The sequence below is a fragment of the Macaca mulatta genome, chromosome 17, assembly GCF_049350105.2.
Source record: "Macaca mulatta isolate MMU2019108-1 chromosome 17, T2T-MMU8v2.0, whole genome shotgun sequence".
In the NCBI taxonomy this organism is placed as follows: Eukaryota; Metazoa; Chordata; class Mammalia; order Primates; family Cercopithecidae; genus Macaca; species Macaca mulatta.
Genome location: NC_133422.1, coordinates 24,514,729 through 24,531,062, shown reverse-complemented (window position 1 = coordinate 24,531,062; position 16,334 = coordinate 24,514,729). Strand labels below are relative to the sequence as shown.

The 16,334-nt window shown below is 38.6% G+C and overlaps 1 protein-coding gene across 1 annotated transcript in view; it reads right to left on the bottom strand.

The window, feature by feature from the left end:
* Positions 1–16,334, bottom strand: part of GTF2F2 (general transcription factor IIF subunit 2) — a 167,715-nt gene that overhangs the window by 68,708 nt on the left and 82,673 nt on the right. The window contains 1 exon segment of the mRNA NM_001266711.2: positions 9,858–9,939. Coding sequence (NP_001253640.1) covers positions 9,858–9,939 — 82 coding nt within the window.

Genomic DNA, 16,334 nt, shown 5'->3' with positions numbered 1-16,334 from the left:
CTCACGCCAGTAATCCCCATACTTTGGGAAGTCAAGGCAAAATGATTGCTTGAGTTCAAGAGTTAGAGACCAGCCTGGGTAATATAGTGAGATCTTGTCTCTACAAAAAATTTAAAAAAAAGAAAAAAAATTAGGTGCGCACCTGTAGTCCCAGCTACTCAGGAGGCTGTGGTAAGAAGATTGCTTAAGCTAGCAGGTTGAGGCTGCAGTGAGCTGAGATTGTGCCACTGCACTCCAGCCTGGGTTACAGAGCAAGACCCTGTCTCAAAAAACAACAACAAAAACTTATAGTCCCACATTTAACAAATTACACATTTGGGTACCTCAGGAGAGCCAAAGTATTACTGCAAGAAAGGATGGTAAGACTATTTCCAAAGACAACTTGGGAAAATTTCAGGATTATCATCCTTTACACTTTCCAGAAAGATTCTGAACATTCAATGGGAGATTTTAAGTAAAACATGAATTTCTGATATAGACATACATCGATGGTAGCACATCAAGTTGTCCTTGAATACACAGAACAGAGTAGATGAGAAGACTACGAAGAGTGAGTTAACTCTTCCTTGGGTGCAAATGTGGAAAATATCCAGGTCGTTCTAAATTATCCCTTAGGAATTTTGTTTTGAAGAGAGACTTTTTTTTTTTTTTTTCTTTTTTAAAGGACAGGGTCTCATACTGCCCAGGCTGGAGTGCAGTGGCTATTCACAGGCATGGTCACAGTGCATTATGGCCTCAAACTCCTGGGCTCAAGCAATCCTCCTGCCTTACCCTCCCAGGTGGCTGGGACTACAAATGTAAGCCACTGTGTCTGGCTCTGAAAAGAAGATTATCATGGACTCTCTAACAAAATCTTCGGATTCTTTCCGTCAGCTCTAGTTTTCTTTTAGCTATATTTCTAACTCAAACTTGATTAAACTAATTTACCTACCTCAAGTCAGAGATTTAAAAAAGAATCCTTCTGGTATGTAAGTCTCTTCTATCATGAGAACTAAAACAAATGGGATAGCGGTGGGAATATCCCCAGTGCATTTCAGGACAGGATTTTCTTAGCCAGGTTTCTCTCAGGTTATTTTCAGGACAGCATTTCTTACCCAGGTTATTCTCATAAGACTAATTAGTTAACATTTCTTGAATATATACTCTCTGTGTCAGGCCCAGATAAAATGAATGCTTTTTTTTTTTTTTTGAGATGCAGTATCACTATCGCCCAGGCTGGAGTGCAGTGGCGTGATCTCAGCTCACCACAACCTCCGCCTACAGGGTTCAAGCGATTCTCCTGCCTCAGCCTCCCGAGTAGCTGGGACTACATGCATGTGCCACCACACCTGGCTAATTTTTGTATTTTTTTTAGTAGAGACAGGGTTTTGCTATGTTGGCCAGGCTGGTCTCAAACTCATGGCCTCAAGTGATCCACCTGCCTCAGCCTCCCAAAGTACTGGGATTACAGGAGTGAGCCACTGCGCCTGGCCAAATGCTTCCTACCCCTAGGATGCTTCCTGGTAGAATGGGTTTTGCTGCAGGTCTTATGAGTGCCTCCCTAGCATGCACTTCACCCCTGTCCTACTGAGTTGCAGCCATCTGCATTGGATGGGACTGACTTTCCTGCCTACACACTTCCACAGGTGGGCTCTAAGCAGTCCATGTAATACTATCTTCATTGACATTTTATTTATTTATCTTCATTGACAATTTATTGGCTTATTGGTTTAGGTACAGACTCAGAACTCATGCTGACCCACTGAAGGAAGTGAAGAGTGCTGTTTAATGGTTGATTAAAGACAAAGGTCATTTAACTTTGGGGAGCCCCATATGAATAAAGAGGCAGGAACAATAGGCAGCTATATTACTACTAGGGAAAAGTCAGCCTGAAGACAAACAAGCTGGAGAAAGACTCGAGGAAATTAGAAACAGAGCTAGAGCACTGACAGCACTGTCAATTTCTAGGTAAAGGCATGGCTAAAGCACACAACAATACTGGATTTCATACTGAGTCAATACATTTCTTGTATTTTTAAACTACTTTACATTGGGTTTTCTGATACTTGCAAATGGAAGCATACCAACTGATTCAAGAAAATTAACTATTAACCACAACATTCACTAAAAACTATCTTTAGAATTCTAACTTACTGCTATGACTTCAACTTTTATTAAGGATTTTTAAAATGTTTTTCTTTAAAACTATTTTTAGTTTATTCATTTTTACCATTTAATAAATATATAAAAATTCACATGAAAAATTAACACAGCACTATCACATATCCAATTTTGTGGGGCTACTGGGAAGCACACAACAGTTAATACTCACCCAGAGTGTAAACAATAAAGAAAAAGAAAAAAACAAAAAAATTAAAAAAAAATTCACCCAGAGTGGTTTGCTTTAATCTAGAATTTCTAGTATGAATTTTCTAACTGCCAGCACTTTCACTATTTGACTCTTATCTTTTATTTCTTGTTTTAGGTTAGTATTTTCGTGTACCTGAGCTACTTATATAGCGGGTGACCATATGTCCCAGTTCATCTGGAACTGCTGTCTCAGTGTAGTATCCTCCGTGGTTAGTGCCTCCTTTCATTCTCAAAAGTATCCTGTTTTGAATGATAAATTATATGATCATCCTATTTATAATTATACTTCTTGGAACAGCAACGTTTCTGATTTGGGGATATTTGCATTAAACTTAGCAGTTAATGGATAACTGTTAAACTTAGCAGTTAAATAGGATATACATCCTATTTATAATTATACTTCTTGGAACAGCAATGTTTCTGAATTGGGGATATTTGCATTAAACTTAGCATCCTTAACATCTGAAATCTGAAATGAGCACTTATCAAAGCATTTCCTCTGAACATTTTATCAGTGCTCAAGTAGTTTTGGATTTTGAAATGATTTCAGCTTTTTGGACTTGGGATACTCAACCTGTATCCCATTCAATAGTTGAGCTAGTATTTGAATGTTTTATAATCATATGGGAACCTGTGTTCCTATAGAAGGGTTTTCCTAGGTTTTTGGAAAAAAAATCCACAAACATTGGAATAAAAATAAAAACGTTTAAGACGAGTATTTTCAAATGAGTTAGTGACATAAACATACAGAAGTTAAAAAGCCATATAATTTTCTATTTCTATGATTTTCCTATAAGAAAATATGTTAGGATGATTGCCTTATATTTACGGCCCTTTATACTTAACAAAGTACAACTTGAATTATAAATAGAGTGGGCACATAAGCCACCATTCAAAGACCAGGGAAAGCTGAAGAGGCTGAAATAAAAGTTACACTTAAAATAATCCAAATTAAATCAGTTTAATATATCAGACATAATGTGATATTAAGTATATTTCTATTTACCAATTCAAAATAATTTTTCTCCTAATATTCAGATTAATCCAAACTAATGTCAGATAAAGAAAAAGTAAGATAAGTAGCAGAACACTTTTTTCTTCTCAATATGAAAAGTTAGGCTGTTACAATTTTAAGACTGGCAAACAAAATTATTAGGTTTTTATTTAGCCAGTTTTACATTTTGTTGGTGGCTAACTGGATTCTTGCAGGATTTTTTATTGTGCAAGGGGATCTGATGAAAGAAATAATTTCTTTCTTGGCCTGAATTTCATCGACTGAAGGGTTTACATATTTCTTGGGTTTAGTGTATGTATTTACTAGAATGTAAGTATGTATTTAATTGCCACCTTCATCTAAATGAATGACAGAATCTTACTAACTTACATTTGATGAATATGGTTATAATTCTCATAACATCTGGCTAATTTATCAGCCAAAATGTAATGGCAGAGAGCTATAAGAATTACTAAAATTAAATTCCCACTAAAATAAGACTAATCATTCTTAAAGATCATTATTTATAAATGTTAAATAAATTTTGTGATACATGTAGTCATTTGTTTCCAAGAATGTAGTTCAGCTGCTAGTTACTAAAATATAGTACAGTAAAAACTCACTGATTAAAGAAAAGCGATGCATTGACTTAAGAACAGGTCTTTTTTGATGAAAAGGCTTTCTCTTCTAGTCCTCTATAAATAGAAGATTCATTTCTTTATATCGTGAAAAACAGATTTACTGTTGATGAAATGTTTTATATTTATTTTGAAATCACTTTCTCCTCAAAGCAAGGGACATGTGCACATGTGTGCACAACAATATACATATATACAAAACTGAAAAATAAAGTCCAGGTTTCAAGTAGGCCCAAATAAAAAAATTATTAATAAAGAAGCTGAATGCTCATGATTCCCGTATTTCTGTACCTACCTTTGCCATTTCTATTTCAATCCAATAAATACTTTTGAATATTTATACCAAAAAAAGGAAGGAAGGAAAGGAGACAGGGAGAATAAGAGGGAAAGAAGAAAGAAAAATAAAACTCATAGTCTCTGTTCTCATGAAGTTCATAATGTTGTAGAGGATACAATTATGAATTCCCAAAACATTAAAGTGGGGAACAGAAACTATAAGGAGGTTTTGCTGAGTGAGTGATGCTGCGTTGGTTTTAAAGGCTCAGAAAGATCTCGGTAGGAGGTAGATAAGAAATCCTAGGTAGAAGCTGGGGCCTTGTGGCTCATACCTGTAATCCCAGCACTTTGAGGGGATGAGGTGGGCAGATCACAAGATAAGAAGATCAAGACCATCCTGGCTAACAATGGTGAAACCCCATCTCTATTAAAAATGCAAAAAATTAGCCAGGCGTGGTGGTGGGTGCCTGTAGTCCCAGCTACTCGGGAGGCTGAGGCAGGAGAATGGTGTGAACCCGTGAGGCGGAGCTTGCAGTGAGCCGAGATCTTGCCACTGCACTCCAGCCTGGATGACAGAGTGAGCCCCTGTCTCAACAACAAAAAAAGAAACTACAAAAATTAGCCAGGCATGCTGGAGGATGCCTGTAGTCCCAGTTACTTGGGAGGCTGAGGCAGGAGAATCGCTTGAACCTGGGAGGCAGAGGCTGGAGTGAGCGGAGATCGCTCCACTTCATTTCAGCCTGGGAAACAGAGCAAGACTCATCTCAAAAAAAAAAAAGAAAGAAAGAAAGAAAGAAATCCTAGGTAGAAGATGCAGCATTTAAGCAGCAAAGGCATAAGACGGGAAAGTGCCAAGCATATCTGGGATAAGAAGTTACAGTGTGCTATAACTATATAATGTCTATGTAAAAGAGAATAGCTGAAAACGAAGACAAGACAAGAGCCAGATCATCAAAAAACCTGAATATGACTACAATCTATGCGGTTGGAAGGAGGCCCTGAAAAATTGTGAGCATGTTTATGGAAAATCTAGGTATAGAATATCTCAGACTTACCAATTCTGTTCTCAAACACTTCTACTTTAATGTTACCTACATCTGAAATCTGCCTTTCCATTTTTACATTCAATAGCACTACCACGTTGCTATTCCTTTCCTCCACAACATTGTCTGTAAACAGATCCTTCAGGTAACAGGGTAATTGTGTGTGTGCATGTGTACGTGTGGGGGTCTGTGGTATGTGTGTTTCTTCAGGTTCAAAGACTAGTTCGAGACCAGCCTGACCAACATGGAGAAACCCGTCTCTCCTAAAAATACAGAATTAGCCAGGCGTGGTGGCACATGCCTGTAATACCAGCTACTTGGGAGGCTGAGGCAGGAGCATCGCTTGAACCCAGGAGGCGGAAGTTGAAGTGAGCCGAGATTGCACCATTGTACTCCAGCCTGGGCAACAAGAGCAAAACTCTGTCTCTCAAAAAAAAATATATATATATATTTTTGAGCCTGGCCAGGTATGGTGGCTCATGCCTATAATCCCAGCACTTTGGGAGGCTGAGGTAGGAGGAGGATCACTTGAGCCTAGAGTTTGAGATCAGCCTGGGCAACATAGTGAGATCCTGTCTCTTAAAAAAAAAACATTTATTTATATATACATATATATATATATATATATATATATAAATAATTTCAAACTCATGTTGTTCAGTTTTTAAAAATAACAGAAAAAATTTTTTGAGCCTCACCTTAGTGATAATGTTGGGTAATTGTAAATAAAATAATTCATGACTTAAATTAGTTTGCTATTTTGCTAATTTGTTCCTTGGTATCGTTCTTACAATTTTATGTATTTTCTGCTTCGAGTCTTTTATGTAAACTGCCAAACGGGATTAAATTCTAATGGATATGGGGACTACAAAAACTTCCCTATCCCTCTCCTCTCATCAGTGTAAACTTCCCTTGCAATGCACAGGACAGCGGGAGTCAATCTGGGATATTCACAGCTAGGCCACAAGAGCCACCACCAACCAGAAGAATCTCCCATTCCACAACCAAAGAAGTCTGAAGTAAGTTCATTAAGTCCTAATGGCTCTACCTCCAGCTATCCTCAAAAGAGACTCTCATCTCCCTTCTGACTAGAACCACCTTGTTTAGTCATTCAGACATTTTGAACCTGGAAATTATATCTGCTTCAAGCTTATCTCCCTGCTTCTAATCTTTATACTATGGCCAGAATGATCTATTTAAAATACAAATCCCTTTAGATTCCACCCAGCTTAAAATTTTTCCATACCTCCTTAATAGTCATAGCACACACTGTCCAAATTTCTTACCATAGTATCTAAGACTCTAACATTTTAAACCTCATCTTGTGCCATTCATTCACTCAGCAAATATTTATTGACTACCCACTATGAGGAATGAACTATTGTAGACAAGTTTGTGTATGTAAATGAGTGAACCAAATAGACATGCACAAAAAATAAAGTCAAAAAAGAAAAAAACAAACTTTGTTTTCATGGGAACTTAAATTGCAGGAAGGAAAACGTGGCAATAAATATAAGTAAATTACATAGTTTAGTAGGACGTGACGTGTGCTATGAAGAAAATACAAGTATAGAAAGAGGTAGGGTAGTCAAGGTAGGCCTCATGAAAAAGTGGCATTTTGAGAAGAGACGTGAAAGAGGTGAGGCGGCAAGCCATGCAGTTATCTGGAGAAAGGATGTTCCAGGCAGAAAAGAATGTCTGTGCAAAGGCTGCGGTGTGGATGTGTGCCTGGAGTGCTCATGGATTGTTAAGAGACAGGTGTGGTTGGAGCAGAATGAGTGAAAGGGAGGGAAGAAAAAGATGAGGATGGCGAGAAGGTATAGACAGTGGTAGGATCATCACATAGGACCCTGTAGACCATTATAAGTAAGGACTTAGATTTTACTCTGAGTAATACAGAAAGCACTGCAAGTGACATTTGAACAGAGGAATGGCATGATCTGACTTAGATTTTAAAAGAACTTCCCTGGCTACTGTGCTGAGAAGAGACTACAGTGGGGCAAGGGTGGAAGCAGGAACTCTGGTAGGAGGCTACTGCAGCAATCCAGGTGAGAAAAAATGGCAGTTCATGGGGTGATCAGACTATGGATGTGTAATATTTTGAAGAGACAGTCAATAAGATTCTTCTGACACATTGGATGTGGGATGTGAGAGGAGTCAAGAACTAAGACTAAACCAAGGTTTAACTAAAAACCAATGTTTTTGGACTGAAAAAATGAGAGGACAGAGTAGGTATTAACTGAGACAAGAAAAATGCTAGTAGAGCAGGTTTTGCCAGAAAGATCTGGAGTTCAGTTTTTTACATATTTGAAATGTCTATCAGACATTCAACCCGGCTTTTGTAGGTATGTTTGATGTTGAAGAAAGAGATCTGGGCTGGAGCTTCTGACATCCTCTCAAACAATCCCTCCATTCCAGGCTTACAGAACCACACACAGGTCCCTAAAGTCTTCCCCATGTCTTTGTGCATGTCTGTTTTTAATGTTCTTACCCAATCTCTTTCTCCACTTGGTCAAAAAAAGCTGTCTTCAAGACTTATGTCATCTATCATCTACTTCATGAAACTCACATGATCCTCCTGAACCACTTGTTTCTTTTTCTAAGTCACTTAAGTAAAGATTAAAATATAGTCATGCATGGCTTAACAATGGGGATATCTCATGAGAAATGCATTGTCAGGCAATTTCACTGTTGTGCAAGCATTATAGAGTGTACTTATACAAACCTAGACGGTATACCCCACTACACATTCCTGTAATGAACACCATAGGCAACTGTAACACAATTTTAAGTATTTGTGTATCTAAACACAGAAAAAGAACAGAAAAAATACAGTACTGTAATCTTATGAGACTACCAAATGTCCTTACATAGTGCATGACTATGTAACAGTTGATCTTTCAGCACACTTGAAAGGCTAAACAATTTTCACTTCTTTTTTGGTAGGAAACAAGCAGCCGTTTTATAAACACAGCAGGTGACCTGCCTGATCTCATCATCAGAAATCTTTAGAACCCTTTAAAAAAAATTAGGGCCACAGAAAAAGATCTCGGTAAGCAGCTTGGTAACCAGATTTTGCATTTTTCAATTTCAGTAGTTATATGAAGAGATAAATTTTCAAAAAGACTTCAAAAATTTATTACTATACAATAAATTTTATAAGCTAAAAACAATGAAAGAAACATCTTCTGCTTGTTTTCCAAAGCTATTTTCTGTTATAAATATTTTTCATTTTGATTGTCATTCTTTTATTTGCCCCAAGGAGGCATATAAATTAGAGGAATTATTTGACAAGAGAACAAGTCTATGTCATTCTCAGGAGATAGAGTCCAATCTAATTGACAAAAGAGGGAAATTTTTAAAGATGATGCAAAATTTCGAGATGATCCAGCTCACCTGGCCTCTTACATAGAAGAGAATGCTGATATCTAAGAGGCCACTACCACTGCTTCAGCAGTGTCTTCTCCACTACCGATTCAGTGTACCTACAATCTGTGACAATGGAAGGTCCACGAAGGCAGAGATTTCTGTTTGCTTTGTTTCCTGCTATTTCTCTCACTCCTAAGAAAGCACTTGGCAGATAGTAAGTACTGAATGAATGAACAAAAAAGTATAATTCTAAATCACATGCGGCTAAAACACATTAAAAATAAACTATGAAACAGGTATAATATATTTCCTCAGGGCTTAAAAAATTGCTGACTCTTTGAATGTCATAAAATTTGGGGTATCAAGAATTTGCAATCAGCATCTTTAAATACTAACTACAAAATGTTAACCACATAAAAAATGTCAGGGGCAGGGGAAGATCCTGAAACAAACTCTCTAACAAAGTGTATATGTTTATAAAAATTTCTCTATAGATCAAGACAACAGGATGATATTCTGGCAACTACACTTGCTTTATACAGTACAACCTTTTTTTTTTTTTTTTTTTTTTGAGACAAGGTCTCACTGGGTCACCCAGGCTGGAGTGCAATGGCATGATCTCAGCTCACTGCAGCCTTGACTTCCCAGGCCCAAGCAATCCTCACACCCCAGCCATGCCCGGCTAATTTTTCTATCTTTTCGTAGAGATAGGATATCGCCATATTGCCCAGGTTGGTCTCAAATTCCTGGGCTTGAACGATCCACCTACCTCAGCCTCCCAAAGTGCTGGGATTACAGGCATGTGCCACCATGCCCGGCCCAGTTACAGTATTTTGGATACATATTTATTATGGAAAAATTACAGCCCTGGAAAATAAAAGAGTACAACGATCTTATTACATGTCTTTAAAGAATCAAAATCTATAAAGACAACTAGAAAATGTAGTTTTAAAACTTTGATTCCAGGATGTATTAACAAAGTAGCTTAAAATACCTCAAATAAACAGCCCAGATACTGAAATTTCTTTAGTGCCAAAGAAACTTACTTGCTTTTAAAACCAAACAGCTTTTGAAGCAAACGCTCAACAATAACCACAGTTTTAATGCAGTCAATAGGCGATATAACACACGTATCTCAATCCCCAAAGGGAAATATCAGGTATCATTCTGGAGTTACAAAACACCAACCTTTTTAATCGCATGTAGTTTTCACTGGCAGCTGGTCGGCATTCAGCTCTTTGTACCACTATTCCTTCCAATGACAGCTTATCTTGAATGGAAAAAAAAAAAAGTATTCAGAGATAACACTTATCATTTTCAAGACTGTATTTTAACACACTAAATTAGTAATATGACAATCAAATATAATAACAAAAATCAAGAAAAAATAGTTAAGTTTTAGGAATCTCACTGGTCAGAATAGAGAGAAACCTTTTTCTTGGCTTTGTAACAAACTGGGCTCCTGTCAGATTTGTTTATTAGGCTGCTGCAGCCCTTTGCCAGCAACAGCTTTTATACACTTAGCTCCTTCTAAATAAGGTGGCTTAAAAGGGCATAAAATCAAATTAAAGAGTATAAAGGCTATCGTCTTTGACAAAGTAACTTCTGAAAACACAGCTAGTCTAAACCACTAAATCAAAGACCGTGTGTGTGCTTGTGTGTGTATGTGCACGAATAAAATTCTTGAGTACCTTGTGACTAGAACAGTCAGCCCAGAAAATACTGTGGCACTGGGCAAGTCTACTGTCTGGGTTATACTGTGTACCAGTTCAGCCTGCCAGCTGCTCTGACTTCTGTTTTCCTGCAGAATTATAAATCTGGGCATGTCAAAACAGAATCTTTAACTGCTATGAATATCTGTCCAAACAGAAAGGCAATTTCCCCTATCCTTAGTAATTCTTACAGTGACCCTGACATAAAACCTAGGAGAAATCAGAAAAAGAAAGGCTAGCATCTATTGTGTGCCTACTGGCCACCAAGCATTGTGGTGTGGTCACTTGACAGACCTCACCTTATTATATAATACACATATAAATGTCTCATAATGGTACCAGCTTTATGATACCCTGGAAATGTATGACTGTGGTTAGAAACATTTAAGGTTCAGTCATATTTCCACAAGAATTCACCTGGGTTTTAAGAAGAGACTCAGGAAATTCCCTGGCTCATGAGTAGTGCATTTATGATTCATCTTTTCAGAGAGAATTACTTCATTCCACTAACATTAGCAAAATGTCTGCTATGCAAAAGGCCCCATCTAGGCATTGAGGAATCAAGATGATTAAGATACAGTACTGTTTTCAAGAAGCATACGGTTCACTGGGGGAGACAGATAAACTGATCAAAATGTAGAATGTGTATAGAACCATGCCTACATGATTTATACTAAAAAATATTTTTCTAGTGATCTTTGAATGTCTCCAAAATCTAGGGGATGCTGTACAAACTAATTACGAGCACACTGTATATAATCAATGTATCCAGGGTCCCTTAATGCAACATATGTAACGAATCTCAAGAAGGTGCAGAAAGAGCAATGATGAGAAGCATGATTGCCTTATACCAAAATATGGCAGGAAGAAAATAGTTTAAAAGCCATAATTGTCTTATACTAAAGTCTAAATTCTACAAATAATTTCCTCGCATTAATGTCTTTAATAAAATTAAGATTTGAATTTTCTTTTTTTTTTTTTTTTTTTTTTTTGAGACGGAGTCTCACTCTGTAGCCCAGGCTGGAGTGCAGTGGCCAGATCTCAGCTCACTGCAAGCTCCGCCTCCCGGGTTCACGCCATTCTCCGGCCTCAGCCTCCCGAGTAGCTGGGACTACAGGCGCCCGCCACCTCGCCCGGCTAGTTTTTTGTATTTCTTAGTAGAGACGGGGTTTCACCGTGTTAGCCAGGATGGTCTCGATCTCCTGACCTCGTGATCCGCCCGTCTCGGCCTCCCAAAGTGCTGGGATTACAGGCTTGAGCCACCGCGCCCGGCCAGATTTGAATTTTCTTAAAGCAAAAAGGTTATATTCAAGTTTGGCTCTTACTGAAGCTGAAAGTTCTATCAAGAAAAATTCTTTAGTCGTCACAACAATAGCAAGATTTGGGAAAATCTGATATATCAAATGTCTTAAATGCATGAGGAAAGTCCAGTAAAGGAAGACAATTAATCCTTTAAAAAAATAAATCTAGGCAGGCCGTGGTGGCTCACAGCTGTAATCCCAGCACTTTGGGAGGCCGAGGCAGGCGGATCACAAGGTCAGGAGATCAAGACCATCTTGGCCAACACGGTGAAACCCTGTCTCTACTAAAATATAAAAAATTAGCCAGGCATGGTGGCATGCATCTGTGGTCCCAGCTACTCAGAAGGCTGAGGCAAGGGAATCACTTGAACCCGGGAGGCAAAGGTTGCAGTGAGCCAAGATAGCACCACCGCACTCCAGCCTGGCAACAGAGCAAGATTCTGTCTCAAAAAAACTAAATAATAAATAAAATAAAATAAAAAAATAAATCTAGGCTACTATCTCTGCAAATAGTTTAGTCACATATCCATATGTTCATTAATGTTGCAACTAAAAGAGCTACTGATATGGTCTGGCTCTGTGTCCCCAGCCAAATCTCATCTTGAATTATAATCCCCATGTGTCGAGGGAAGTGACTGGATCATGCGCAGTTTCCCCTATGCTGTTCTGGTGATAATGAGTGATTTCTCACTGGCAGCTTTTTCCTGCGCTCTCACTTCTCCCTCCTGCCACCTTGGTGCCTGCCTCCCCTTTGCTTTCCACCATGAATGTAAGTTTCCTGAGGCCTCCTCAGGTATGCAGAACCATGAGTCAATTAAATCTCTTTCTTTATAAACTACCCAGTCTCAGGCATTTCTTTATAGCAGTGTGAAAATGGACTAATATAGCTACCTTTTAATAAGCGAATGCTCCCCACTTATTTAGCAGAACCTACTCCAGGTGGACAGGCTGAATTTAATTTTCAGTTAAAGGTTTGTGCTATCAACCTTCTCCATATGACAGCTCAAGGGTAGACATCAGGTCCACAGCAACTGCCCATTTCAACTTGGCCACCACTCTCCTCACTATTCTTCAGTCAAAGTCACTCACATAGAGCAGTAACATTTACTTCCTCAAATCATAATTTTCTGTCTATCATATCTCCTTTTCAAACCTAAAATAGCTTTCAAATGCTACTCAAAGTGAACAGAAAAGTCTTCATCAGCAATGAATTTTCCCATCCACTGGATGTTCCTAAGTAACCTGACATCTCTGTTCACTTCCTTTCTCTTCTTCTCTTCTTAAATTTTTAAAAGGCCAATTTACTCCTGATGCAGCCCCCTAGGCATGATTTGCCTGCTCTCTTTTTAAAGCCTCATAGGAACACATTCTCATATTCTTTCCACTAAACCACACGTCTCGTCTTTTTCAAAATACCGCTTAAGATTTCAAAGGAAAGGTATTAAATTTTGTTTTAAAAGTACTTAAAAGCACCCACTTGCACATTACTGCTGCTAATTATAGATCTATTCATTAATACAGAAACCTTTACTTAAAACTAGTTTGTTGACCCAGTTTAGAAGACCATAAATACTTGAAAAATAATTCATTTTATTCTCACACATTTCTTAACTATTTACTGAGTGCCTACTATGTAAAAGACAATGCAAGAGCACATTGGGAATAACAAATGAAACACGGTTCCTACCCTCAAGGAGCGCAGACTTTCTTAAACGTTCTGTGACATGTATTAGTTTAAAAGTACAGATGTGAATAGCTTGATTTAGCCATTCCACACATACACATATATCAAAACATCATGCTATATACCATAAATATACACATATTTTGTCAATTAAAAAATTTAAAAAACTAAATTTAAATGTTTTTAAAAGGAAAAATGTACAGACCCCCAAAAAACTTCTGTTTGTAAGTTTTAACTGCTGATATCTACCATATTAGAAACTAAAATTAAGAAATTTCTAGAGAATGAGAGGGAAAAAATAAAAAAAGCTGTTAGCATTATTATAAAAATGATCTTGACATCATTGATCCCTTGAAAGGTTCTCGGGGACACCTCTGCCCAGTGGTTCCCAGACCACGTTTCAAGAGCTGCTGGTCTCACAGGATAAGACAGGTATATAAATCATCTTAATACACCAGAAGCACTTTTGATACACCTCTACTTAACTCACCTCTAGATGAACAAAGGCTCTCAATTCCCTGCTATTAAATATAGCGACAGATGTCCACAGCTCACTATACACTAGTGGGTAATAGGTTAATCTCCAGTACTCCCACACACTTCTGTTCAAACTATGCTAGAACTGGTTTATATTAGTTTTAATAATTATGTAATCTGATTATATGTTACAGAAGCCCATTAAATTATGAGTATGGGGGGAGTTTGGGGGGCGTTTCTATGAAAACTATGTAGAATATTTTGGTAAGATGATATAAAGGTCAGTTGTAGCACAATACTGTCAAATTAGGTACAGGTGAGACAACTAGAGACTGGAAGGCAAGCACAGAAGTCTACGAAGAGTCTGCATTTAGACAGTTTCACAGTGTTTGAGTTCTTGCTCCCTTTCAAAGAAACCAAAATGGAAAATCTAAACTAAATTATGGGGCTGGGTGCGGTGGCTCACGCCTGTAATCCCAGAACTTTGGGAAGCAGAGGAGGGCAGATCACTTGAGGCCAGGAGTTTGAGACCAGCCCCGGCAACACGAGGAAACCCTGTTTCTACTAAAAATACCACCCCTCCCCCCAAAAAAAAGAAAAAGAAAAAGAAAAGCTGGGCATGATGGTACATGCCTGTAGTCTTAGCTATTTGGGAGGCTAAGGCATAAGAGTTGTTTGAACCCGGTAGGTAGACGTTGCAATGAGCTGAGATCACACCACTGCACTCCAGCCTGGGCAACAGAGCAAGACTGAAAAACTAAATGATAGATTTAATTTCTGAAAAACAAAGCAGATGGTCAGTCAGTATCCTATATTCAAAGCAAAGGCCTTGTTTTACATACATGTCAGCAACTAAATGTACATTTATTTAATTTATTTTCTGAGATGATGTCTCACTCTGTCACCCAGGCTGGAGTGCAGTGGTGCATTCTTGCCTCACTGAAACCTCTGCCTCCCAGATTCAAGCAATTCTCATGCCTCAGTCACCTGAGGTGCTGGGATTACAGGCGTGCGCCACCATGCCCAGCTAATTTTTGTATTTTTAGTACAGCCGGGGTTTCACCATGGTGACCAGGCAGGTCTTGAACCCCTGACCTCACGTGATCTGCCCACCTCGGCCTCCCAAAGTGCTGGGATTACAGGCGTGAGCCACCATGCCCAGCCAACTAAACATACATTTATAAGTTTTAAGATAAAATGTTTAAGGCAGACAGGAACTGCATATTGATATCATTTTTATGATTTCCCATCTTTTAATGTAACTGACCAATTACTGGTTATTCTACATATGCTGTAGGATTCTTCTGTCAAGTCGAATAGGTTAAAGGTCATAAAACAGAAACATACAAGAGTACTGGGATTAAACACACACGCACGCACGCGTGCACACACACACGCTCAGATTATGTGTAGCTAGAGATCAAAAAGAGTTTTGTTTTTTTTTTCTTTTGAGATGGAGTCTCACTCTGTCACCCAGGCTGGAGTGCAGTGGTGCGATCTTGGCTCACGGCGACCACTACCTCCTGGGTTCAAGCGATTCTCCTGCCTCTGCCTCCTGAGTAGCTCGGATTACAGGTACGCACCACTGTGCCAGGCTAATTTTTGTATTTTTAGTGGAGATGGGGTTTTGCCATGTTGGCCAGGCTGATCTTGAACTCCTGACCTCAGGCGATCCACCCACCTCGGCCTCCCAAAGTGCTAGGATTACAGGTGTGAGCCACTGCGCCAGGCCAAGAAGAGTTTTGAAGAAAAAGCAATGACTGTGCTGGACCTTGAAAAATGGGTAGGATTTAGACTGGGGTGGGTGGGGGTAAGAAGGAAGAGCACTGACGGTGGTGGGAATGGCCTCTATGTGTGCCTGTGCTTGCTCACTCTTGTGCTTGAAATGTTCAACAAAGGGGCTCATACCACAAATTACTAGAAGGACATGGTCTTGCCAGCACTCTTCAGAGAAGCCACACAAACTCATCCTACCAAAGGCTTTGGAATGGCTCAATTCATATCTTTTCCTTGGCCATTTGCTCTTCTTTGGATTCTGGGAAATAGTATGGGATTCTTTCTAAATTCTCCCCTGCACTCCTTTTTTGGCTACATCGGTTTGTTGACTGCTTTCTACTACTTGCAACCGAAGGAATCTTATTGAGTATGAACACATATCTTTGATGACGGTAATTTATTTATGTATATCCCACCACCTAAAATCAGAAAAAACTCGAGAGAAAATGTTAAAGGTTATGTATATAAAGCACATCCTATAAAAAGAAGTGAAGGCTTCTAGTTATGATTCTGTCACTAAACAGCAGAATTGCTGTTACTTTGGAGAAGTTATTTTACATCTCTGGGCCTCAGCATCTATAATAATGACATTACTAGAATGTCTGAGATCTCTTCTAGGTCTCTTTCACTAAATAAAAATGCTAGCCTTCCTCTCCAACTGGGGATGTTTTATTATTTCATTAGTGTTCATTTTGTTTGCTCTAGTACTTTCCAA